The sequence below is a fragment of the Cyprinus carpio genome, chromosome A1 (genome assembly GCF_018340385.1).
Source record: "Cyprinus carpio isolate SPL01 chromosome A1, ASM1834038v1, whole genome shotgun sequence".
NCBI lineage: Eukaryota > Metazoa > Chordata > Actinopteri > Cypriniformes > Cyprinidae > Cyprinus > Cyprinus carpio.
In genome coordinates this window covers 18,213,613-18,240,859 of record NC_056572.1, presented here as the reverse complement: position 1 = coordinate 18,240,859, position 27,247 = coordinate 18,213,613, and the positions used below count along the sequence as shown (strand labels likewise).

General features: G+C 36.0%; 1 protein-coding gene across 5 annotated transcripts in view; it reads left to right on the top strand.

Moving 5' to 3' along the window:
* Window positions 1-26,745, top strand: part of LOC109051366 (MSL complex subunit 3) — a 153,414-nt gene extending 126,669 nt beyond the window's left edge. For all 5 annotated transcript variants that reach the window (XM_042755926.1, XM_042755874.1, XM_042756009.1 and 2 more), the window contains one exon: window positions 25,518-26,745. In XM_042755926.1, the coding sequence (XP_042611860.1) occupies window positions 25,518-25,617 (100 nt within the window). In that variant the 3' untranslated portion in view covers window positions 25,618-26,745. The remainder of the gene's footprint in view (window positions 1-25,517) is intronic.
* Window positions 26,746-27,247: the final 502 nt, after the last annotated feature.

Here is a 27,247-nt window from a genome sequence, read left to right as displayed (position 1 = left end):
CCCCAAAAGATGGTAAAAAAAAAATAAAAGTTGTGTGGGTGTGTATATAATAGCCTGGATTTTTAAATAATTAAGCTATTAATCGCACTGACAAATCCCTCAATGAATTCCGCTAAAAACAGGTCACAATTATGCCATACTCTTGCCTTACGTTATTATCATTTAGCTAATTTTAGGTGGTCGTTAAAAAGAAAAAAAGAGAAAAAATAGAAGAGAACACACTCAACGTCAGCCAATGCTTATTTATTAAAATCAGCTGTTGGAATGCAGAACAATGAAAAATCAATCAACAGCCTGACAGAATTCTTCATCTTCATATAACGTTAGCCAACAAATTAAAACACAAGACAAAAACAATAGGGAATTTTATCAAGGAACAGCATTAAAACGGCTTTTAACCCATAAGAACCCGGACCAATTTCCCCTTATAGGAAAATTATGGGGCATATAAAACAGACTAAATGGACCACTTAAAACATGTTTCTCCAGTTTTTTTTTAAATACAACCACTCCTTGTCAAAGATCTGTAATGTTACATATATGTGACATTGGGCGTTTATGATAAATTTTTAATGTTACATATTTGTCACATTGGGCTTTTATTTCTCATTTGAAAAAAATAACATTTTGTCAGTTTTCTTGCTAAATACATTTTTTTTCTATTTATTTTCTTTTTCAAAAAATTTTTAAAATTTTTAATTTTTTGTGGGGATATTTATTAAAAAATTTTTTTTAAGTAGTAATGTTTTTTTTGCATTATTTGCTTTGCCACATATTTCAAAACCACATAACTGTGACCATTCAATTTTACAACAACTTTTTTGTAACTTATCAAAATTCTACCTTTTCAAGTATACGGTTTAACCAGAAATAAAGTTTTAGAATATTTTTTCACAACTCGAAAATGTGCAAACTGAATAAAAATAAATAACTACCTAACACTGGAGGTCAACATGTTGAACATGCATGTAGTGCAATAACATTGCAAAATTTTACCTTTTCAGGTATACGGTTTAACCAGAAATACATTTTTAGATTATTTTTTCACAACTCGAAAATGTGCAAACTGAATAAAAATAAATTTTTATTTTAACCTTAAAATAGTACCAACATATGATATCAACATATGTTATACCTGTTTTATACCATATGCTGCATACCTGTTTTAGTTACAGGTATGCAAAAAAAAATTCTAAAATACATTTCATTAACAATGTTATTAATTTTACATTTATTTTGTTTACATATGTTAAAATATGCTTTTAATTGAGCAGCAGAATATATATAACACTAAAATGATTGAATCAGCTAAATTATTTGAGCAGCTCATTACCATTTTTCTTAATGTGACACATATGTCTCATCAAAATTCCACCTACTGTTTTAAGGTTAACAGCCCGATGTGACACATATGTCACCACAACATTTTCATAACTTGTTTTATATCACTTTGTACAAGACATGTTTTAAAATCAGGTCAAGTGTAATCTAGGATATGTTATTAAAACATTAGAATTGTTGCATGGGTTGAAACATACCTTTAGTAACAAAAACAAGCGTTTTTAAAAATTGCTGACACTGCAACATGTGCACACCAGGAAGGTCACCATTTTGGAAATGTTACCATGGCAACAAAAATGCACAGATTGTCACATGACTGAACCTGGATGTTCCTTAAATGTCACTTAGGGACTTCCTGGGTTGAAAGTAAGGGATAATGCTTTAAAAAGACCTTTCCAGATAATCACCAGTGTTTGTGACACCCACGTCACCACGGGTTCTTATACTTCGTCATGTAGGCTATATCATCTAAAAACAAAACGACCAAAAAGAAAGACAGGACCTGAGGCGATTAGGGTTTCCATCCAAGGTTGCCAATTTAACTTATGCGCAAAATTGGAATATCACATAAAACATTTGCGTTTCCATCCAATGCATCAAAGACAACAAAATCATCACTTCCTGTTAAACTGGCACTAAATATCAGTAAGAAAACTAGGAGAACTGAATATAATAATTTTTTTATATATATATGATAAATTACTTGCGCCTCAAATGAAACACAATAAATGTCATTGTTTTTGGAGGCTGATGCATGCTGCTGTTTGGGAATGCAGTCGTGTACATTATTCAGAAATACTTTGATGACAGACTTTGCTCAGGCATTTCAGAACGACCATAACAACATTTCAGATGCTGTGGAACGAGATCATTCAGTCTGCTGCTAGTCAAGTTATCCCGCCTCATAGCGCAAACTCATATTTTTTTATATGCACTTAGAGGAATTTATTCGCAAAATGCATTTCCATCCCCCATTATTTGCATTAATCCTTTGTCGCACAAGTCAAAAACCACTTCAAGTGAGTGTAAAAACTTTTCTGTGAATTAACTTGTTAACCTGCACCTAGACGCCGGTGTCCTCAACTCCCCTTGTTTGCACGTGTCAATATTTACGAATAGATTAAATGAAACGGGACAAATCTAATCTTGATAAACTATATTTCATTATAAAGATCTAAGCCTCAAGCATCGACGACAGATTGCTGTTTTTCAATGGAAAGCTTATAAAGAATGTATTTGCTAAATTTGTGTAAGCAGTACACATCAAAACATGAAGAATGAAAACGCAGTACATACCAGATTTGTCATAATAATGATTCATAAACACATCCACAGCTGTAAATCCCGGTTTAGTTAGAAAGGTAAGGGTCCACTGAACGACATCTCATGGAGCACGTTTAGTCCAACAAAGCAATAACGTTGTAATATGATGATAATTCCTTTGTTTGCGTTTCAGTTCTTCAGGGACAGAATTGTTTGTGTCCGTTATGGTATAACTCACGCTCAGAAACTGCGTCTTGGTAGTAAAAAAAACGGCATGGTTTTGAAGCATATAGTGTCACAAACAGAATATAGGCAGAAGATTGTTTATTTGAATTGTTTATTTGAATTCTGGCGCTCTCTCGTGACGGCTCGTGACGCGCTCTGTCGCACCTGTCATCTGATGGAGGCGGAACTTAGCGATCGCTTTTTTCTTTATTTTTTTATTTTTCAACATTTATTATATATGTGTGAGTGTGTTTTATGTTGAATGTTCCTGTATCTGCATGAGTGCAAATCAGCTCGCTATTACTGTGTAATTACAGCTATCAATGTGAACGCCATCTATATGAATAGAGTGTGATTTATTGACTTTATGGTGCATTTATATGATTACCATCTCTATAACTGGCCATCAGCACATCAGCACGTATTTTCATTGTAATTCATTGTAAATGCTGCATTTCTAGCAAGCTTACTCAAATTATTCTTATTGTATTTTTCTAGTGCTCAAATGAATCACTTATATGATGTCTAAGTATCTGTCTAGTGTTTTATAATTGAAAAAAAAATGCAGTGGTATGTTTAATGACTAAAATAGTTTGTAGAACCCTTCAATACAGTTGGTAAATATTTGTTATATTTGTGGGGGTGGGGGGGGGGACTAGACATAGTCTCAGAAAAATGGTTGCAGGAATGTCATTTTTCATGGTATCTCCTTCAGATTTTAATATAGAATCTCATGAGACATTTGACTTTCAACCCATTACTTTTCTAGATTGCTCCAGGACTGATTTCATGTATTTTTATATCAAATAAAAAAAAATTCAGTGTGGTAAAAAAAAATTTCAAGGCACTTCAGTGTCTAGATAGATAGATAATTTATTGTCCCTTAACGGGAAATTTGTTCTCACAGATTATGATACAGCACACGCAACTAGCAAAAAATACAAAATAAAAAAATACACATACATCCATACATACATATACACATGTAACAGCAACAACAAAAACACAAAAAGGTGAATGTTCAACTTTGTAGCCTATTAAGGATTGAAATTGCAGATGGTACAAAGCTCTTTTTGAAACGAGCCCTTCTCCATGTTAGGGTCCTGTATCTTCGCCCGGAGGGCAAGAGAGTGAAGTGGAAGTTGAGGGGGTGCTCTGGGTCTGTTATTATTGTCCGGGCAAGGCGGGCTATTGCTCTGTCATTGAGTTCTGAGATGTTGGGTGTAGGGGAGTGTATTATTTTTGAAGCTATGTGTGTGATTTTATTCAGTTTGTTTTTGTTGGTGACTGACAGCATGGTGTAAAAACTGGTGGAGCAGTATGACAGAATGGGCTGGATAATACTTGTGTAGAGTAGTAACAGAAGATTAGGGGCAATGTAAAGGGAACTTAATTTTCGTAGAATATGCAGACGCTGTTGGGAGCGTTTATGGATGTCCTTTATGTGATAGTCAAAAGTGAGCTTGTTATCCAGGGTGAGCCCAAGATATTTGAATTTCTCAACCTGTTCTATCATGTTGCCATGAATGGAGATCCGACTGAGACTGGGTGCATTAAAGACCAGTTCTTTTGTTTTCTCAAAGTTGAGATGGAGAAAATTGTCTGTGCACCAGTGTGTAAAGTGTGATATCGTGTCGTGGTAAGCAGCAATGCTAGTGTAATCGTTGAGGAGAGCCAGGATTGCAGTATCGTCTGAGTATTTGTAGTATGTTGTGATGGTTGAAGGACTAATACAGTCATTAGTGTAGAGTGTGTAAAGAAAGGGAGAGAGGACACAGCCTTGAGGAGCTCCAGTGTTGGTTATGGTGGTGTCCGATGTGACAGACCCTATCCTCACAGCCTGTGGCCTGTTGCTCAAGAAACTGTGAATCAGATGGATGCAATGAGGTGCAACGTTGAGCTTAAGTAGTTTTTTAATCATCTGATGACGTTGAATTGTATTAAAAGCTGAGCTTAAGTCCACAAAAAGAACTGCAGCAGAGTTACCAGATACTTCCAGATGTTGAAGGAGGGAATGAAGGAGACATACAACAGCATCCTTTGTCCCTCGCCTGGCTTTATAGGCAAACTGATGTTTGTCCAGCTGTGGATTGACAGTTGACAAGATGGTGCGCAGAATCAGTTTTTCATAACATTTGCTTGCTATGGGTGTGAGAGCAACAGGTCTGTAATGGTTGAGCTCTGATGGACGGGGTTTCTTTGGTAGAGGAATGATGGTGGACTTTTTCCATAGGGTGGGCCACCGTGCTGTACTGTATGACTCATGCATTATGGAATACAGAACCGGGGAGAGTTCCATTGCACAAAGCTTGAGCACCCTGGCAGGGATGCCGTCCGGCCCCATGGCCTTGCCGATTTTACACCTACTCAGCTCCTGTCGAACATCCACCTCTGTAAAGGGAGGAGTTGTCGGTAGATCTGAAGGGAGAGCGTTAAGTAGCTCATTGCAGACAGCTGAATAATCAGTGATGTCAAATCTGGAGTAGAAGGTATTAAGGCTATTTGCAAATGTTGTGGGGTTAGAAATAGTGCTATGATCTTGTTTCACATTCTGTCCCGTCAATATTTTTATTTTCTTGAAGGCTTGTTTTGTGTTCATTGTAGAAAACTCATGTTCTATTTTCTCTTTGTATTTAAGTTTTTCTTTAATAATGTCATTTTTTATCTGTCTGTCCAGTATTTTGAGTGAAAGCCAATCCTTACATTGAAATATTTTGTGTTTCTCAGCCAGTTTTTGTTTAATCTGTGGAGTAATCCAAGGCCTAGAGTTAGGGAAAGTTTTGTATGTTTTTGTTGGTATACAGTTACTTATGCAAAACTTTATGTAGTCTGTTATAACTGACAGTCTCTCATCCAAAGTACCGTTAAAAACGGTCCAGTCAGTGCATGCAAGGGAACCTTGCAGACATGCAATTGCATCCGCCGACCACTGTGGAGCGCTGTGGACTTGTGGCTTGATGCGCTTCAGTTCCTGTCTGTAACCAGGAAGAAAAACCAAAACATTATGGTCCGAGGAGCCCAGAGGAGGATGAGCCCGAACAGTAAATGCATCCAAAACATTCCCATAACACAGATCCAAGACATTTCCCTTCCTTGTGGGACAATGCACATACTGATGTAAGGAAGGCAGTACGCTGTCAAGACTGCAGTTGTTGTAATCGCCCATATAAAACACCGGGGCTCGGGGGTATTTACTTAGCATTGAGTTAGCATTCTCCGCTATTAGCTCTACTGCTGCTTGTATGTTCGCGTCAGGTGGACAGTAAACACACGCAAAAACCACCGTGGGGAATTCTCTTGGAAGATAGAAGGGGCGTAGTGATAATGTTAATATCTCTACGTCTGGTGTGCATATGACGCTGTGTATTTTTATGTTGGTGCACCAGCGCTTGTTTATAAAGACACATAGTCCTCCACCCCTCTCCTTACCTGACTGACGGGTCCTGTCAGCCCGGATGGTCAGGACGTTGTCCAAGTTGATCTCAGAATCCGAGATGGATTCATCGAGCCAGGATTCAGTTAATGCGATGATACACGCGTCCCTGAAAAGTCTCTCCCCCTGACACTTGGCATGAAGTTGATCCATCTTATTCCGGAGGTAACGTACATTGGCCAATATGATAGAAGGTAATGGAGGTCTAAAAGGACGCCTTCTTAACCGGTCACGGACACCGCCACGGCTGCCCCATTTTCCTCGGTCGGATCTCTGGAGGGATGTCAGCCGGTTTTTCGTTGCATAGAATAGATGACCGGAGTCGCAGAAGCTAGTCCCGGCTGTAGATGAGTAGTGCGCCTCTGGTAACATCTGGCTGTAGTGGCGTGAGCGCGGTGCCATTCTTGATAATCCACAAAATCGCAAGGGTAATCCACAGCACTTTCAGCATTATGTCGTTTCTTGACTTAACCATACACAATTGACAAAGACTTAATAACAAATAACTCAAATAAATGACGAAAAACTAGACAAAAAAACTAGACAGAGAGAGAGAGGTAAGTTGAGTTGGCTTGAATGACGTGTTTTTTCAGCAGAGCATGCGCCATCAAGTATAACTTTTAATATTTTTAAGCATTATCAACTCTGGTTGATAAAAAGTACAGCCCAAAGGGTCTTCTTTCCAAAGACAACAAAAATTATGTATGTAACACACTGAAGTAAGGAACTGTTACAATTTTAAGTTAGGTAGGGCACTTTCAGCTGTGAGTCCCATAATGGGGGGTGCTGGCTAACAGGTTAAGGGATTTTTATTCTAAATTTGGCGTTTCCATCACTCGTTTCTCATTCGATATTTCAAAATGTACATTAAAACAGGGTAATGAAAACATTCCTGCACTTGAAACGTAGAGATAACGAAAAGCAAGCCAACAGAATTTCGGAAAGCGTTTGGACATCACGCAGCACCACCGATGTGGGTCTTCGAGGAATAGACGGTGCGGACGGGATCGCAGTGGCAGCGGGCTGTAGTGAATGACATTAGCTGGCTTTGGCTAGTCTCTAAGCTAGACGGCTACGTGCCTGTAATGAATATAATTATGCATTACACGGTTCACATAAAACTTTTCAGTTTCCTTCTAATTCAAAATTATCCCACACCTTGCCCGTCTTTCGTGTGATCACTTTTGAGCTCGCCACAACTGACAAGAAGAAAACTCATGCGAGGCATGAGGTAAAATGTAGTTTACGTCCCGAAACGCTTTTAAAAATAATTTTTCAAAATCTTATTTTAACTTATTTAAAATGTTTTAAATGTAACAATGGGAATTTGATTATAATTAATTTATATTTATATTTAATTTAATTATAATTTTAATGATAATCATGTTTTTTTCTGTCATGTAATCGACTATTGTTTTTAGTGTCGACTAGTAGGAGCTGTACCGTTTAGTCGACTAGTCGACTAGACCCGCACATCCCTATCACAAACACCCCATTCAGGTACCACTCATGCTCACCGGTTAACCCTCTGAAGTTGATTAACGCGTATACGCGTTATGAGGCATTTTCTCCTGATGACCCCGAAAAGAACTTAAAATACACTTTCAGTTTTGATCGTACAGATAAGAGCAATACATCAATCGAATCTGTAAAGGGTCTACTTTTTTTGTATACAGACATAATAACAACAAAACTTTGTGCATTTATAAAATAAAGTTAACAAACAAGGTGTGTTGTCTGCAGCCTTTGTCTGCGCTGATCTTCATTTACAAACACGTCATTAAAATGAACTGTAACTCAGTGAATACTCAACGAAGAGACATGAGAGAGATATCTATAGAAAGCCTGACATGTCTACTTTTAAACTAAGTGCTGCCGAAAACAAATATTCTGTGATAAAGTAATCCATATGAAAACAACACGATGTCCGTTTTTCACGTCTCCCTTCATTATCTTCTAATGCGACCATGCCCCCGCGCTGAACGCGCTTTTGAGATGATAATGTTTCCCTGAAGCGCGCGGCTTGAATACGCCCACACAACAGAAGACAACGTAGCGAGACTGTTCTTCGAGTTTTTTTATTTTACTGTTTGCTTCGCGATGAGAGGAATAAGACATAAAAAGATGTGATGTGGTTGAGGATTTGAGATTTGGATTTCCTCTGAAAAAAAGAATGAAGTGCTTTATTCAGCAGAGAACATAAATATGAGTAAGTCTCTTTTTATTTATTTATATACTTGTATTAGGTTTCACATAACGTGTAAACATTTTACTAGTTAGACTTTTTCCAAAGACTTTTTCCAAACTATAATTCCTGACTAAATATATACTCATAGATGTAATTTGGGACAGGTGGAATAGGTCTCACTACTTTTTTACTAAAGTCAATTTTGTCCACCACATTTTGAATGCCATTGAAAAAAAATAGCACTAGCATGTGGAAGGCTTATAACTCAAAGTAAAAGCATCTCCAATCTGTTCCTTTGATCAGGCAGGCCTGATCTATAACACTTTATCAGATTTATAAACAATAAATGGAATAATTATGTGCACAGTGTACACACTCTGGACTGTATGTACTATTTTACTGTGATGGAGATTAAATAAAGAGAATGCTTTATATTTACACATTTAGATTAAATATGGCACTCTCATGAATGGAGTGAAGCAGACAAATTACATGACATATTATCCAGAAGTTAAAAAAAAAATCTATACATTTAAGGTATAAATAGAATTAAAGCTGCAAGCAGTGTTGAAAGGGTCCTCGCATCCGGGCTCACCACCACACGTTGGCCTTAGGAAAACAGCAAACGTTGGGCAATATGCATTTAAAATAGTAAATGCATGAAATATGTCAAAGTCATTTATATGTGCCTTTATATTAAACTTCCTGCTGCAAGCTGGTGGCACTATGACTATAACTGCATATTGGCAGGTAGGTGTCTTCAGGCAAGGACTTATCTCAAACATCTTAAGTTTGGTGCAGACTGAACATGGTATGTTTGAGTTAGTGTAAAGCATGAGATATCCTGTTGCCAACAGGTGGCGTTATGATTGTAACTAAATATTGGCCTTTAGATGTCTTCAGGCCAAGGATTCTTATCAAACAAGAAATTCTGGGCAGACAGGTCATTGCATATTTTAGTTAGTGTAAAGCATGACATTTCCTGTTGCCAACAGGTGGTACTATAAATTATAACTGAATATTGGCTTGTAGATGTTTTCAGGCCAGGACTCTTAACAAACATGTGAAGTTTGGGGCAGATCGGACATTGTGTGGCTGAGTTGCAACACCTCCTGTTTCATGGCATTAATGACACGCTTTAGAGCTTAGTAAGTGTTGCTAGCATGTTTCTACCATGTTTAGCACACAATGGCATATTTGACTGTGTTGTTAATAGTGCATCAAAGTGTTAAACATGTCACTTCCTGTTGCCACAAGGTGGTACTATGACTGTAACCAAATATGAGCATGTAGATGTCTTCAGGCCAGGACTTTGATCAAACATGTGAAGTTTGGAGCAGATTGGACATTATATGCATAACAATAACTTCCTGTTTCATGGCATTAATAGTATGCTTTAGCACTTAGTGTTGCTAGCGTGTTTCTAGCATGTGTAACACTCAATGGCTTATTTTAGTGTGTTGCTTATAGTGCATCACAGTGTTAAACACGTCACTTCCTGTTGACAGCAGGCAGGGCTATGACTGTAACTGAATATTGTCATGTAGATGTCTTGAGGACTCTGATCAAACATATGAAGTTTGGGGCAGATTGGACATTGCATGCCTGAGTTACAGCAGCTTCCTTTTTCATTGTAATAGTATGCTTTAGCAAATTAGCTATGTGCTAGCATGTTTTAAAATGTTTCTAGCATTTTGCTAGCCTGTTTAACAGTTGATGATGCTTTTTAATATGTTGCTAGGAGACCATAACAGTGTTGAACATGTCACTTCCTGTTGCCAGCAGGTAGCGCTATGCCTATAACTAAATATTATAATGTAAGTGTGTTCAGGCAACTTCCTGTTTCATTGCATTAATAGCATGCTCTAGCACTTACCTAAGTGTTTTGCTAACATTTTTCTAGCATGTTGCTAGCCTGTTTAGCACTTGCTGCCACATTTTAATATGCTGTTAGGAGTCCATAACAGTGTTAAACATGTCACTTCCTGTTGCCAGCAGGTGGCCCTATGACTATAACTAAATATGGGCTTGGACATGTGTTCAGGACAGGACTCTTATCAAGTGTGTGAAGTTTGGGGCAGATTGGGCATTGTTTGCCTTAGTTACAGCAACTTCCTCTTTCATGGTGAAACATCGAAATTTGTCAGGCCATGTTCAACGAAAACTCAAGATCTTTGCAATTTAGCGTCACAAAGGCCTTATGATTAAACAATCCAAATCTGAAGATGATTGGATTAAAACTGTAATAGGAGTTTTTTTAAAGTATGAGACACAAAAATCACATGTAGGTATGGGATGTTACATGTATGTAATGAATTCCATACACGTACGCCAAACGTAGCCGGAGGCACACATCGTTGAAGTTTTATAGGTGGCGCTATTGAGCCATTTTGCCCCACCCAATTTTGAAACCCATATCAGATGTAAATTTTCACCAGTTCTGATGTGTTTGCAAAGTTTCATGAGTTTTCGAGCATGTTTAGGCCCTCAAAAATGCGATTCGTTTTGGAGAAGAATAATACTAGAAGGGCCCTCGCATAATATTCAAATAAAAAATTATGTCATTAATGACTCACCCTCATGTTGTTCCAAACCTGTGAGACCTCCGTTCATCTTCGGAACACAGTATAAGATATTTTAGATTTAGTCCGAGAGCTTTCTGTCCCTCCATTGAGAATGTATGTACGGTATACTGTCCACGTCCAGAAAGGTAATAAAAACATCTTCAAAGTAGTCCATGTGACATCAGAGGGTCCGTTAGGAATTTTTTGAAGCATCGAAAATACATTTTGGTCCAAAAATATCAAAAACTACGACTTTATTCAGCATTGACTTCTCTCCCGGGTCTGTTATGAGCGCGTTCACAACACTGTAGTTTAGTGATATCAGGTTCGCGAATGAATCACTCGATGTAACCGGATCTTCTTGAACCAGTTCACCAAATCGAACTGAATCGTTTGAAACGGTTCGCGTCAACAATAAGCATTGATCCACAAATGACTTAAGCTGTTAACTTTTTTAACATGGCTGACACTCCCTCTGAGTTCAAATAAACCAATATCCCGGAGTAATTCATTTACTCAAACAGTACTGCACTGCCATTGGTTTAATCTGTAAACATCCCTGGCCATGCGACACTTCCTGCCCAAACGCTCCAGCTCTGCCTCGAGTCGCCCCAAGACTGCGCCGACTCAGCATCAGAGCAAGCCTGCCCCTTCTACCTCACAGGCGGTGCCCCCTAAGGAGCAGCATCAACAAGCTCGCCCGCTAAGCGCGTTAAACCGCCGAGACGTCAGGGCCCCCGGCCAAGGATTGTGCTGGACCCAACACCTTCCAAATCTTCCTGATCATTGGGGAAGAAAGAGGAAGGGGCAAAGTCCCGCCACAGCCGGACCACCCCAAAAGCTCTCTCGCCTGCCTGCCCTGGGCCCACTTTTGTTGCACCCACGCAAAGCGCCATTATTATGGCGAACACAAATATTTCACATTTTCAAAAAGAGAGCATTTTTCCTCTTCCACACTCGTCAGCGTTCAGGCCCCTGTTCAGTGGCCTGCCATCCGACGCTATCCAGCCTCTTGTCATGCGGGCCGAGGTCTGGCAGGCCATCCCCGGAGTGTCCAAGTGGGTTTTGCGGATAATAAAACACGGCTACTCACTGCAGTTCACCCGAAGACCCCCGCATTTCTGTGGGGTGATTCCCACTTTGGTAAAATCGGATGACGCTCAGGTCCTCCGCACCGAAGTGATGACTCTGCTAAGGAAGGGAGCCATAGAAATAGTTCCTCCCTCAGAAAGCGGATCAGGGTTCTACAGCCGTTATTTCCTGGTCCCCAAGAAAGATGGCGGTCTCAATGTATAAAATATAACCATATCCTATTATATTGTTAAATCACAGTTTTATAATAACAATAGAAATAACAATAATAATAATGACAGTGATAGTAATAACAATCTCTACTACCATCACAATAACAATACATCAATACCAGTACTATGACTAAATTAATAGTGCAATTTTGTTGTAAATGACAATATCGTGGTCATGTATATATCTGCTCGTCATTATTATTATTTGCTCAGCTATGTAATCATTCTGTTGTAATTATATCACCATTTATAGTATCAATATTAATAGTAAGAACAATTATGATCACCTCTACTACAGTTTTTATACAATAACCATCACCTCATAATCACAATCCTGAGATCACCAAGATCCCTCCCTCAGCCTTGTATTTTGTCAACACCATTTCTTTGTATCTTAATTTAAATAGGTAAACATTTGGGCATTGCTTGAGCTGTGTCCCCAAACCATGTCAAAGTTTGACACCACACACAGACACACACAAACACAGTTAAACAGTTTATTGGGATCAATCAAAGCGACTTTTTAGCATCATTACTCCGATCACATGATCCTTCAGAAATCATTCTAATATTCTGATTTGCTGCTCAAAAAACATTTATTATTCTTTTTATTGTTATGTTGAAAAGAGCTGAGAAGTGGCTTTTTTAGTTTTTTTTTTTTTTGTTTTTTGTTTTTTGATGAATAGAAAGTTCAGAAGAACAGCATCGTTTGTAACATGATAAATGTCTTGATCATCACTTGTGTGCTAAATAAGTTTATATATATATATATATATATACTGACTCCAAGCCTTTGAATGGTATAGTGTATATTGTTACACCTGGAGTAATGATGCTGAAAATGTAGCTTTGATCACAGGAATAAATTATATTTTAAAATATATTCACATTCCATTATTTTAAATAGTAAAAATGTCACAATATTACTGATTTAGCAAATGCAACTTTATGTATTTTGGATCAAATAAATGCAGGCTTGGTGAGCAGAAGAGAGTTCTTTACAAAAATGAAAATCTTACAGTTCAAAAGCTTTTGACTGTTATTGTGTCATGTTGAAATATATAAATGTACACCACATACCTGGCATTTCCGAGGTGTATATTGTTTATTTACTCTGAAAGACATCAAAAAAAAAATTTTAATTAAAAAATATGTTCCAGGTTCGTGAGTGGGCTGCTTATTTGCATTGGTTCCTTTGCACTGTTATCCTCACATCTGAAATAAAAAGTAAGCATGGTGTTTACACAAATAAACTACATTAACATTATTGTGATGATCACTGATACTAGTACTACACAATTACCACATAGCACACATATTATTATTATTAGTGATATTTACAGCTTACTTGATATATTTACACCTCAGAGAATCGCAAACACCAATGAATTCAGCAATTCATAATATTTACACCAGAGCAGATATTCATGAACAGAAGCTTAGTTACATTCATAAACACAAGCATGCTTTGTATGTAGGCCTATACAGTCTCACTGCTTTGTTTGCTGTGATGTGGGCATTTACACATCGCCTGCTTCAAATGGACAATTATAATATCTATAGCGCGCTGAGCGCGTGGACGTGATCGCAGTAGATATAATGAAGGGAGACGTGAAATACTGGACCTTGTGTTGGTTTCATATGGATTACTTTATAACAGAATATTTGATAATACTTGCTTAGTTTAAAAGTTGACATGTCAAGCTCTCTATAGATATATCTCTCATTTCTCTTTGTTGAGTATTTCCTAAGTTACAGTTCATTTTAATGACACATTTCTAATTGAAGATCACGCAGACCAAGGCAGCAGACAGTGCACCCTGTTTCTTTTCTTTATTTTATAAATGCACAGTGTTGTTGTTGTTATGTGTGTATACAATTAAAAGTAAACCCTTTACAGATTTGATTGATGTATTGCTCTTATCTGTACGATCAAAACTGAAAGTGTAATTTAATTATAGAGATACTTTTGGATACTTTACCTTGTATGCATCTGATGTGTGGTTTCCAGCTTAATTTACGGTCAATAGTTATTCCTAAGAATTTAATTTCTGACACTTTTTCTATTGCAACACCATCTATATTTATTAATACTTCTGAGTTTTCTTTATAATTAGTAAGCATCGTTAGTTTTATTTAAATTCAGAGGTAATTTATTAACATCCATTCATGTTTTTAGTTTTACTAATTCTTTATTTACTATATTTATAAGTGTATTATTTTTATAGTATGATTTCTTACTAGTTCTTATTATATTAGTCAATTTATTTTTGTATGATTATATATCTTTTTTTTTTACATTCTTTTGTCCTTAATTTAAGAAATTGTCTATATAGAGTATTTTTCTTTTCACAAGCATTTTGTTAACCCTTAGTCAACCATGGACATTTTCTACATCTATTCTTGTAGTTGATTCAATGATATAATGTACTAAATATTTCTAAAAAAAAAAAAAAAAAAAAAAAAAACCTTGTACGCGCTATCCAAATCATTCTCTTTGTATTCAATGTTCCAGTCTTGTTCCATTAAGTCATAATTGACTGAATGAATTGCTGCTTCTGTCCTAATACGTTTATATATAGATTTTGGGGGGAGTTTTGTTATTTTTATAATTGTCATCATACAATGTGAAGACTGGCAGATGGTCAGTTATGTCACATATCATTAGGCTACTGACATTAGTGTATTCAATGTTATTTGTGAAAATATTATCAATGAGTGTGGAACTGTGTGAAGTAATTCTACTGGTTCTAGTGATGGTTGGGTATAAGCTCATACTGTACATCCTGTTCTCAAATTCATCTTTTATTTTATGTGCATTGAAAACATGTATATGAAAGTGCTGTTGCACCTAACGTCTCATCCGAAGGACGGTGCTTGTTGACAGAATAGTGTCCCCATCCCTATACTGGGGTGCTAGGACCTACACAGACCACAGGGTGAGCACCCCCTGGTGGCCTCACTAGCACCTCTTCTAGCAGCAACCTAGATTTCCCAGGTGGTCTCCCATCCAGGTACTGACCAGGCTCAACCCTGCTTAGCTTCAGTGGGTAACCAGTCTTGGGCTACAGGGTGACATAGGTGCCAATTATTAAATGCTGCTTTTTATTTTTTACAGGACAGTATGTATTTTTATAATATAAGATCTTTTAATGTGCTAAAATATATATATTTTTAATAATGAGTGCTGGGGGTGTGACTTGTGGGCATGGTCAGATTTTCCTTCTTTTTTTTTTTGTCTCTAGCTGGTCACATGCCTGAGAGCTGTTTTGGTGCTGAACTCTTATTACAAAACTTAAAACACTCTTCTTCGATCCATGAACGTTTCTCTCAATGAATGTGCACAATATTGTCTCTCGGTCTGAAATGTCTGTCATAGCGAATCAACACATTTTGTTGTGAATAATTAAGCGTCTTCTCATAGACTAAGAACACAGTCTCATGAATAATTTAATAGACACCGAGGCGTCATCTATGTATTATAGTCCATTGCCACGTCACAAATTGTGGAAGATGAAAATAGAGCAAAAAAGCTTAAAATTAAGTAGTTTTCTCCAACAGTTAAATAAAACTAAATAAAACTGTAACAAAAAATAAATAAAACTAATTTTATTAATTTGCATGTTCATTAAAATTTATAGAAAAAAAAGTAGCTTAAGGCTACAATGACAATAAGCAACAGTAAAACATGAATTAAGTTGAATCAAAATGATTGTGAAAGTTGTTTCAACTTTAACCGACTTAGGAAGTCGTTTGTTGCCATGACTTTTTGATCATATTATTACCTGTAAGTTATGTCTGTTCCGTACCCAAATCAAGAATTAATGACCATTTCTACAGCCATTGCAAAGATACAGCAGAGAAAGATCGAGAGTGTCTATTTACCTATTCTATTGCGTCGATTGACCACCAACCACCAACCAATCTCGCATTCTCGCATCTGCAGCGCTTATTTTGATCTTTAACATTAGATTTTTCTTATTCTTGGAACAAAATGAATGCTTAAGGTTGATTCAGTATTACTCTTAATGAAAAATAAATAATAAATACTCACAACAATCCCACACACAACATCAGCAATGATAAAATGACAAAGTAGCTTATATTAAACATAAAACTCAAGTAAATTATTCCTTAATACTTTTACTTAAAACCCTCTGGAGTCGATTAACGCGTATATGCGTTTTGGGGTATTTTCTCCTGATAACCCCGAAAAGAACTTAAATTACACTTTCAGTTTTGATTGTACAGATAAGAGCAATACATCAATCGAATCTGTAAAGAGTCTACTTTTTTTTGTATACAGACATAATAACAACAAAACTTTGTGCACTTATGAAATAAAGATAACAAACAAGGAGTGCTGTCTGCAGCCTTTGTCTGCGCTGATCTTCATTTACAAACACGTCATTAAAATTAACTGTAACTCAGTGAATACTCAACACAGAGACATGAGAGAGATATCTATAGAAAGCCTGACATGTCTACTTTTAAACTAAACAAGCTGCCGAAAACAAATATTCTATGGTAAAGTAGTCCATATGAAAACAACGCGATGTCCGTTTTTCACGTCTCCCTTCATTATCTTCTAATGCGACCACGCCCACGCGCCGAGCGAGCTATTCAAATTCTAATGTTTCACTGAAGCGCACGGCTTGAATACGCCCACACAACAGAAGACAACGCAGCGAGATTGTTCTTCAAGTTTTTTTTATTTTACTGTTTGCTTCGCGATGAGAGGAATAAGACATAATTCATCCCAAAAAGATGTGATGTGGTTGAGGATTTGAGATTTGGATTTCCTCAGAAAAAAAGAATGAAGTGCTTTATTCAGCAGAGATCATAAACTTGAGTAAGTCTCTAATTTATTTATATACTTGTACTAGTTTTCACATAACGTGTAAACATTTTACTAGTTAGACTTTTTCCAAAGACTTTTTCCAAACTATAATTCCTGACTAAATGTATAATCAAGTGAAATATTATGAAGTTTCAATAACAATATACACTACTGTAACCATTCAAAAGCTTGAGTGTAAATAATATAAATGTACCAATAAATGTAACTGTAACAAATGTAACAAACAATTCTGTTCTTTCAATTTATCCCCCCTAAAAAACCTGAAAAAAAAATATTCTCAGCTCTTTTCAAAATTTATAATAAAGAATAATAATGATAATAATAACAATAAATGATAATTTTTTTTTTTTTTTTTTTTGTAGAAGATAAGATTGTTAAAAGAATTTCTGAAGGATTGTGTGACTGGAGTAATGATGCAAAAAATTGAGTTTGAAAGTCAGCTTTGATTGCTCCTAATAAACTGTTTAACTGCACTCACAAGTGAATATTAAATTATGTTGTTGGATAATTAAAATATATTCTAAATAAACTACAAACATAAAATTATATATACATTTATTTTGTCCTCACATTCTTTCTTGTAACTCATCCCTCTCAGTGACACAGCTGACTGAATGGCTCATTATGCAGCTCATTATGCAGGCCTTTGTCTTCTTCAGGTGTGAATTCATGATAGTTGACGCCTACTCGCATATGACTTTTACCAACCCACAAAAAGTGTTTTAGAAAATTTAAATCAAATTTTTGTTTTCTGTAAGTGAGTAAACAAGATGATTTTCACATCATTTAGAAAAAAAAATTCTAGGCTACAAGCTCCAGTTCTCAAAAGTCCCGGGAACCAATTTTCTGTATGTGTTTTATTGCCTGATTCAAGTGATTTAACATTTTTAGTTTTTCACTAACCAAGCATTACATTTTTTTTCTCAAAAACACAATCATGTACATACATACTGCTCACATATTATTATACCCCAGTTTGTGCTGATTACAGTGAGATTAGACTTTAGCCATTTAGATATTTATAAGAAACTGAAAAAAGCACAAATGTCAGGGCATGACAAAACTTCTCCAGGCCCCAAAAATACCCTTTGACTCCAGAGGGTTAAGTACAATTTCTTAGTACTCTTTCCACCACTACAAATGACCACAAAATAAAATAGTGCTGCTAAGCTTCTACCAGTGTGCCAATTTTTGTGAGTTTTCTTGTATTCCAAAAGTATGAAATGTGTGAATATGTGAATATATGAATATGTGTTTTGGGACTAGGGGGAACTGTAGAGCCGATGAGGCGTGTTCCGCAAAAATTGCTTCAAATCAAATTGTGTCCTAAGACAAATGTTTCTGTTGACTTTTTAGTTATGGGAAGTCCCTCAAAACAGCGTGTGAAAATTAAAAAAAATCACACATTCAATCAAGATGGCTGACTTCCTGTTGGGCGGAGTCAAATAAAACCAAGTGAACTTTGCCCTACACATCATCACTAATGATCATATCGAGTTCCATGCACATCGGAGAAATTTCATCTCGACACAAGCCCGCATTTGGAAGAGGCTCCCAACCAAGCCAAAGGCCAAGCACTACAAAACTTTCAAATTTTTCTCAGGTCTGATGTCTGTGCAAAGTTTCATGAGTTTTCGACCATGGCAAAGCCCTCAAAAATAGAAAAATAAAAAAAATAATAATAGTGAAGAAACATGACAAAAATAATAGGGCTTCAGCACCTCAGTGCTCGGGCCCTAATAAGAAACGGAGCAATTCCAAGAGGGTCCTCGCACCGAAGTGCTCTGGGCCTAATTAAAGGTGTCAAATGACGCTATTTAGGGCTGGACGATAATTCGATAACGATGTTTGATATAATGTTAATGCGCCAAAAGCAAACCGAATCACGCCACACGGACCGTTTATCCGCTCAGATCAAAGTTCAAACTGCCACACGGCACAAGGCCGCAAACTCACTAGAGGAGATGTCTTTACTCAGTCAGGCGAGCTTTAAACACCACTTTGAAATCCAGGGGCTGTTTCATAAAAGACGCTTAGAAAAGCGGGGATTAAAATCCAAAACCTGACTTAACCTAACAAATCAATCGGGACTAAAGCGGTTTCATAAACGACAAATTAAGTTAATGCAATCTCACTAATTCAATCCAGGTTCAATGAATCAGGATAATTTGATGTGCACGCTTATTCTTAAGCAGCCCTTAATGTCGATCATGGATCAAATCGATCCACCATGGCAAATAGTGAATATTTGTGCTGTTTAATGCTTTTCTGATGTTGTTTTTTCCTTAGTGCATAACACATCGCAAATATATTTTTCATCTGTAAATGTTAGAAAGTCATGCAGATATATCCATTTTACTGTCAGGAGTTGGTGAGGCTTACGCAAGTGAACGAGCGCTGCTGGGCGCATGAGCGCTAAACAGATGGAACGCAATAGAATAATGCAGCAATAGTTCTGAATAAAATATGCATTCTGCAAAAATATTTGTTGTTGGACATTAAATGTGACATGTAGAATTTTAATCCTACATATAATTACATATTATTCATTTTTATCATAGCAGTAACTGTAAATCAATGTAAGCTGCTAATACATCCCTAATTACTAAGATGTAGACTGATTTGTATTATTTATTTTCAGTTTTAATCCAGTGGTTTTAACTTTTAATTTAGTGTTTAAAAAAGTTACTTTTAAAGAGCCATTTTAGATGGTAATGTTTTTATGTTCTACTAATAACAATAATAGGTACAGCTGTCATAAAACCTGAGAGAAAGGCTGCATGGCTAACTGCTGATCAACTGAATGTGCAAGTAGCAACTATGTTAAAATGTTGTCATATATCTTTTTTTTTTTTTTTTTTTTTAAAGGTCATTACATTTTGGGCACAATACATTATTGAATATTCAAGTTGCATTTTCTGTATACTTTTATTTTTGGACTAATAATAAAGTCAATTAATTGTAGCCTATGTGAGAGAGTCAGTGGTAATATCAATGCGTTCCTATTGATCAGTGTTAGAGGAGCTCAGCTTAGCCCTACAGTTAGCCTGCTCCGGACCAGGTTAGTTTTCCAGCATAAGTTGCCACAGTGACTGAGCTTGAGCTATGGTAATTTTGCTTTATGAAACCAAAGCAAGTGAAAATAACTTTTTTAAAGCCAAACAGGAGAAACACTGTGTGCAACGAGACAGTCAGAAGGGTTTTCAATCTACACATCGCCATCATTTTCCATGGATTTACTGTAGTACTCATGGTATTGTGGCAGAAATTTGGGATATTCACACAATACATTCATGAGTTTCAGACAGAATTCATTCAGTGAGCGTGCGCACTAGGGATGTAACAGTTAACCGCGAGCCATTTGAAAATCGATTCAAATATGTGACGATTCAAATCGGTTGAGATGCCAAATAAATTGCGATACAATTAGAGTAGGAGTTTATATGAATGCATCTCTGAGGGGAACTGACTATCTTTAGAAATGTTTACGTGAAAAAAAAAAAAAAAAAAAAAAAAAATTCTGTTGTACTTCCCTACAGCCCCCTTTATTCATATATTTCTACTCCCTCATCCAGTTACACTAACACACACGCACACATACACACACACACAAATCGTACTGATATGTATGTTATGTTGGTCTCTGAATTTGTTTTTTGCATTTAATTTGTTTTTTGTATATCTTGTAATAGTCTGTTTGCATAATAAAAAAAAAATAAAAAATAAAAGAAATGTTTACGTGGTATTTTCTTTAAATCTTGCAATGAGAACAAAGCATATTAAAGTAGTGTTTATAAGCACAACTCTGCTTTTTTTACAGCGGTAACCCAAGAAACACTGTATCATTGCTGTTCATAAGCGCCAGCTGCTGTCAGAGAGTGAATCTGCGTCTCATTCAGCTAGTCTTGTTTTATTAAGATATGTTTTATGTAGTATAGTTTCACAAAACTAAAGTCAAACCATTCTGTGTTTGCTTCAAATTTTGAAATTATACAGGCTAATTTAGATCAAAAACTACTCATGCTGCATGTATGCTGCATCTTTGTTTGGATCGTGAAATCAAAATTGTGAAATGAATCGAATCGGCTCGCTCAAATCTTATCACACTTTTCGAGAGTATACGGTGATTCACTGCTCTGTTCGGTTACTTGAAGTAAGCACTTATAAAAGCGGAGAAGGCACAATTTAAATAATTATTTAATAGCCTGATTCTAGGTTTGCATTAACCATGGTATAAATATTGCTAGTTTTGATTATTGGGGGAGTTACCTCTCCCCTCCCCCGCAAACTACGTTCCTGGGGTTTCACTGTCAACCTCCTAGTAAAGCAAATGTCTTTCGGAAAAAAGGTTTATGAGCGCACAACACATAAATACTGCTATAAATCAATATGTTTTCAAACACATATTATAAATGATATAAAACACTTACTGTCAGTGTTTAAAGCAGTTCCTTGTCTGTTCCACATCACGAGTGAAAGAAAATGTTTTTGAGAAATGTTTACCCTGCTGAAAAAAACTGCATATGCTGGTTAGGTATATTTTGATGCTGGAATGCTGGTTTATACTGGTCCTTTGCTGGTTTATGCTGGTCCTTTGCTGGTTTGAGCTGGTCCACTCATAGTGTTAAGAAGATTTAACTCTCTGTAACTTCTCTAGCCAGAGGGTGTTGTTTACACTAGCCATGTTAATCCCTTGAAATTCAACAGTAGCATATTTACACTTTACTCTGAGTCCTTAACACCAGGATTTCAACACTGGTGGTTTTGCTGTGTAGAAATTGGTGGTTGTTTTATTTTACAACACTGTTCCAGAACAGTACAACTCAGATATTTGAGTGTGCAGTGCATTTCACGGAGGAAAGATTCCTGAACCTGGTAAGGGGCATAACATTTCCGTCACACACATTTGATTTATTCAGCCAATCACAATAACTAGATAGCTGGCCAATCAGCGAATCAGCAAAATTTTTCTCATAATTTAATGACTTTATTCTCAACATTTAATTTCAGCTTTTTTCTTGAAATGTAACAAATTAAAAAATTTTTTTCTCGAAACAACTTTTTTTCTCGTAATATAATTTTTATGTTTTAAATGTTGAGTTTGTTCTCAACATATTTATGGGTGAGGGCAACCCTGTTATTACACACAGCGTCACAGAAGCTATAATATAAAGTTAAACCAGGCAACCAAAAGCAGTATATGTTCTCCTCAGATGTAATATTTGATCTGTACATCATAAGGTTATAAATCTCTTAGGGCTATAGAAAGCTGCTTACATGAACAAGGGGAAAGCTAACGGGAAGACATCGATTTAAACATAAATACAACTTTTGTCTTAATCAGCTTTTTTGCAAGTATGCTGGCCCTGATAATCCTAACATGTACTTAGTGCATGTTCTATTTCTGCAAATCAGTTTTTTTTAATAAATGACATGCTCTACCTGTTGCGTTGGTCTTCTTCAACACCCGCTTGCACCAATTGCAGGTGGGGCCAACTAAATGTAGATGCGGATCGTGTGAAACCGCATACTGAGTAGGTACTACATTTTAATTTGAGCTGACTTTGTAACCATTAAAAAGTATGTTCTATATAGTATGAATATGGGCAGTTTGAATGACATTCAGACATACTATATCCGCCATGTTGTTACTATCATGTGACCTACCAGCATCAGTTGCATCTCTTCACTGCCATTCATAAATCCTCTCCTCGTGGCCTTATAGGATAGTAAGGTGTCCGTCGAATGCACACTTCAGAATCCGGGCAGAAGTAGTCGGTCAACCGGGACTTTCCTCATACTGTTTTTCCTAATACTGTGAATTCGGGAATATTACTCTTTTGGCATAATGTTTTTCACATACTATATAGTAGGGAAGTATTCGGTTTCAGATGCAGCAATGGAGGTTATGCACCGGTACTCTGGTTTAATACTGGTTTTCCTGCAGTTCCTGGATGTTGAATATTCTGAGGAATTTGTAAAGCAAAATAAAACGGACTGAAAAATTGTTGGATATTATAGGTTGTATTTTTAAACAGACTGAATATTTTACAAGTTAATTCTGGAAGTAAAATGTGGATTATTCAGTTTTTAATAATGAAAATGTCTGTGAAATAATTTGAATTGAAATCTTCACAGCTTAAATAAACCATGTTGAATTTCAGCCGATGAAAATACCATACATTAAAATGCAAGCACAGTTAATGCGGTGCTCAAATGCAGTTTCATTTCCTTATTGGGGCAAAACACACAGTCATCTTAATTAAAAGTATTGAAACTAAATGCTGTCACCAGTGCTGATGACTCTCTCTCCTGTTTTGTATTTGATCTTGAAATTAGCTGATGATGATAAATAAAATGTTTCTGTTGCCTGTTGCTTTCGTTGATATGAACTTTGAATGTTATTTTTATTATTATTATTATAAAGTTCTAATGAAACATGACAACACAAATCACATTTCAAAGTATTAATCAAGAATTTAAAAGTTCAATATTGTATTATTTTAAAAAAATAATAATAATAATGTATTTCCATGAATCTGGTGGGCCTTGGTTTAAGCAGGATAGGCAGGAGTTTCACTATATTTGCAAAAGTTTTGGTATAATGGTGTAATATTACAACATAATGTGCTTTGATTGCTATGTTGACTACGCTTTACAGTAGCATTTTATCCTGGTGAGTAATAAAGAGACAACGTTTTTCTTCAGTGACCAAATAGCTTGTGTAGTGTAACTTTTTTATAAATTAAATGAATGTACTGTATTTTAGTAAAATAATACTTAATATTTTGAGAGTTTTGGTACTAAATAATATCGGTGGAATAAATATGATCCATTAATGACCATTTAAAATAATATTTTTGTCTAATATGTTTATTATTTGTTACAGTTAGTGTAGTATTTAAAGGTGCCGTAGAATGCATTGATAAAATATTTTAGTTTAAAATAATTAAAATATTCCAGAGTGTGTTTGTGAAGTTTTATCTCAAAATACCACACAGAAAATATTTTATAGCTTGTTGAAATTGTCACTTGCCACTTATGAGCCAAAAATTGCTGTTTTTTTGTGAGCTGGTGCTCCCGCCTCCCTTTTCAGAAGAGTGCGGAGCTTCAAGAGCTCATGCTCGCGGTCATATGAGTGTTATGGTTTAACTGGTGGTGACCATTTTACTGACCACACATTGCTTCCAAATGCAATTTTTAACCTCCACATTCCTATTTATGATCATTCTGGCAGCACGTGAAGGCAGCAGTAGCGGAAACAGGCAGAGACAATGGTAGCTTTAGCAACATAAGCCTTACAGAGAGCCAAGAAGTTTTTTTGGAAAACAAAATATGAAGCGTTTGCTTTGTCTGGACTCTGGACGTTTGTGCACAACGCGTTGGTATCGATCCCTCTTTCAGATGCATATTTGCTCAACTCCAGTGCTGAACTGACCCTTGTTTGTACACAGTCTGGCGTAAATTGTTTGCACACATGTATAGGACATTTCAGTTTTTTTTCTGGGAAATTTAACCACCATGTCCTCAGCAGTCTATAGAGATTCCTATGTTCGTTGGTGCATCCCAAAACATGACACTTTTAATGGCTCTTTGGTGCTGACATTGTATCTCCAGCAGCTACAGCAGGAAAACAGTAATGGCGGACCGCTGCTTCTCACTCAGGGATGTGTATATGCTAATAGGGCAGAGAGCTTCACAAATGGGCGGGACTTTCCCCGAGTATGACATCATAGTAGTGAGAAATCTGGAACTGCTAGTGTGGAGAGAGAGTTTATGAATTATTGGGATTATAAAACAATGAGTGGGTGGATTTTACCCATTATAGGCTGGTTGTTCTCACACACTGCAGCCACACAACTGTGTTCAGACACCTTATAAAAGTGATTTTTGGATTCTATGGCACCTTTAACCTGTTAACCTGTAAAATAAATGCAAGCAAGTACTGAATTTAACCCAAGATCGAAGTTTAAAATAGTGTTTGAAAAAAGGCAAACAATTGCATTCAGCAAAACTTTTTATTATATAATATATCCTGTGAGGCAATAGGTAAGTAATTCTGAATGGTCTTAATAGAAATTCATTCAACTTCCTACAGGGAGAGAAAGATTGCAGGAAGACTAAAAAAACTGTTTATATATATATATATATATATATATATATATATATATATATATATATATATATATATATATATATATATATATATGGTTATGGTTATCACACCTTGGACTTAGAGGTCATTATTATACCTTAATTATTATCTGGCCGCCAGTTATTTTCTTCTCAGCTTCAAACTGTTTTGTATTATTGAGTTACATATTGTTTCCTCTTTCAGGTTTTTGGCAGAGTTTCATGAGGACTTCTTTCCAGAGTCTGCATATGTGTCTGCAATGGAAGCCCATTACAGCATGAAGCAACCACGCTCAGTCTTCTAAGAATCCTTTATACAGAGAGTTTATTTAGTGCTGTGCTCCTCTGAACTTCTGGTCTACCCCTGACACTGAATGTTCTTTCCTCATACTATAATTCTAAAAATTTCCCTAAAGTGTTTCACCTGTTTATTTGTAACTGTTCATTGCAATGCATGACAAAACTTTCATGACAATCTTTGTTATTTGTGGTTTTCTTATTTTAAAGCATTTTGAATTCAGTTGTGCAAAATCGTAATTTTCTTGTTTTCTAATTTTTCTATGGTATATACCATATAGTATATACCATTACCTCAAACTTGTATTTGTGATTTTTTTCCATCCAAAATGGAATGATTGACTATTTGCCATAGTCTTATTTTGATTGTCCTTTTCATCTCCTTCCTCTGTATGTGCTTAAGCAAGATGTTTGTTGCACATTTGTCCACTTTTGCCACCCAGAATTGTAGTAACATTGTTAATAATGCATTTTTAAATTATGAGCTCCTCTGATAATTGCTTTGTCATTCATTCACTCACAAAATGATATTTGCTTTATTGTACATTACTGTATATAAAGTTCTCAGTGGTAAAAGTTTTCATCTCTTTTCTTTGTGTGAAAATAGCACAAAGTTCCTGTTTCTGTGTATTCTATGATGTATTGTAGATATCTATCAAAGCCACAGTCAATTATTATGGTGGTGCTTAATTTCTCAATACATTATTCAAACATTTGTTTCCGATGTTTAAATGACTTCGAAACTTGTGATTGGTATCAGAAAAATACCTGTTGTGTTGCAGCCTTTCATAGGCATTAATTTCAAATTCAAATTCTTTAATTTTAGAATCACTTGTGTGTAAACATTATGTGCAAAACAATTTTAAGATGATGTTTTTATTACTGAATTTGTATTTCAAAACATCTAGATTGTCATGTCCATAGGTTTGTCAACATCTGTGATGACAGGCAAGGTTGTGCCCCTATTCTTTATTTAAACTGTTTCTCAATGGGGATGCTCTCAGCTTTCTGTAGAGCAGCTACCAAGCAAATGGCCTATGGAATGCCAAAGCTTCCACAAAATAAATATACAAAGAAATATAAAAAATAATAAATGCATAAATCCACAAAGAAATGTAAATAAATAAATATTTCTATTTGTTTCCTTATTTATATACAACCCCAATTCCAGAAAAGTTGGGACGTTTTGTCAAATGCAGTAAAATCAAGAATCTGTAATTTGTTAATTCTCTTTAACTTTCATTTAATTGACAAAAGTACAAAGAAAAGATTTCCAAAGTTTTCACTGGCCAACTTACATGTATTTTGTAAATAAAAACGAATTTTGATTTTGATGGCTACGACAACAAAAAAAAAGTTGGGACAGAGGCAAAATAAAAGTGAAAAGGTTAAAGAATATCCTAATAAAATGTTTTAAAAAGTTGACAGTAAGTAGTTGAATTGAACATAGTCCCACCCTTGATTGTGCTTTTTGTTTCTCATGTGCATTTGGTGAGAACAAGGCGGACACATTTTAAGTGTCTGGATTTGGCAACTGAAAAAAGCCACTGAAAAAATGTAATTAACATTTATGCAGGGTAAAAAATTAAAGGCCATCAACAGACGTAAAAGAAGAAGCGTCGCCTGCAAAGAGAGTGG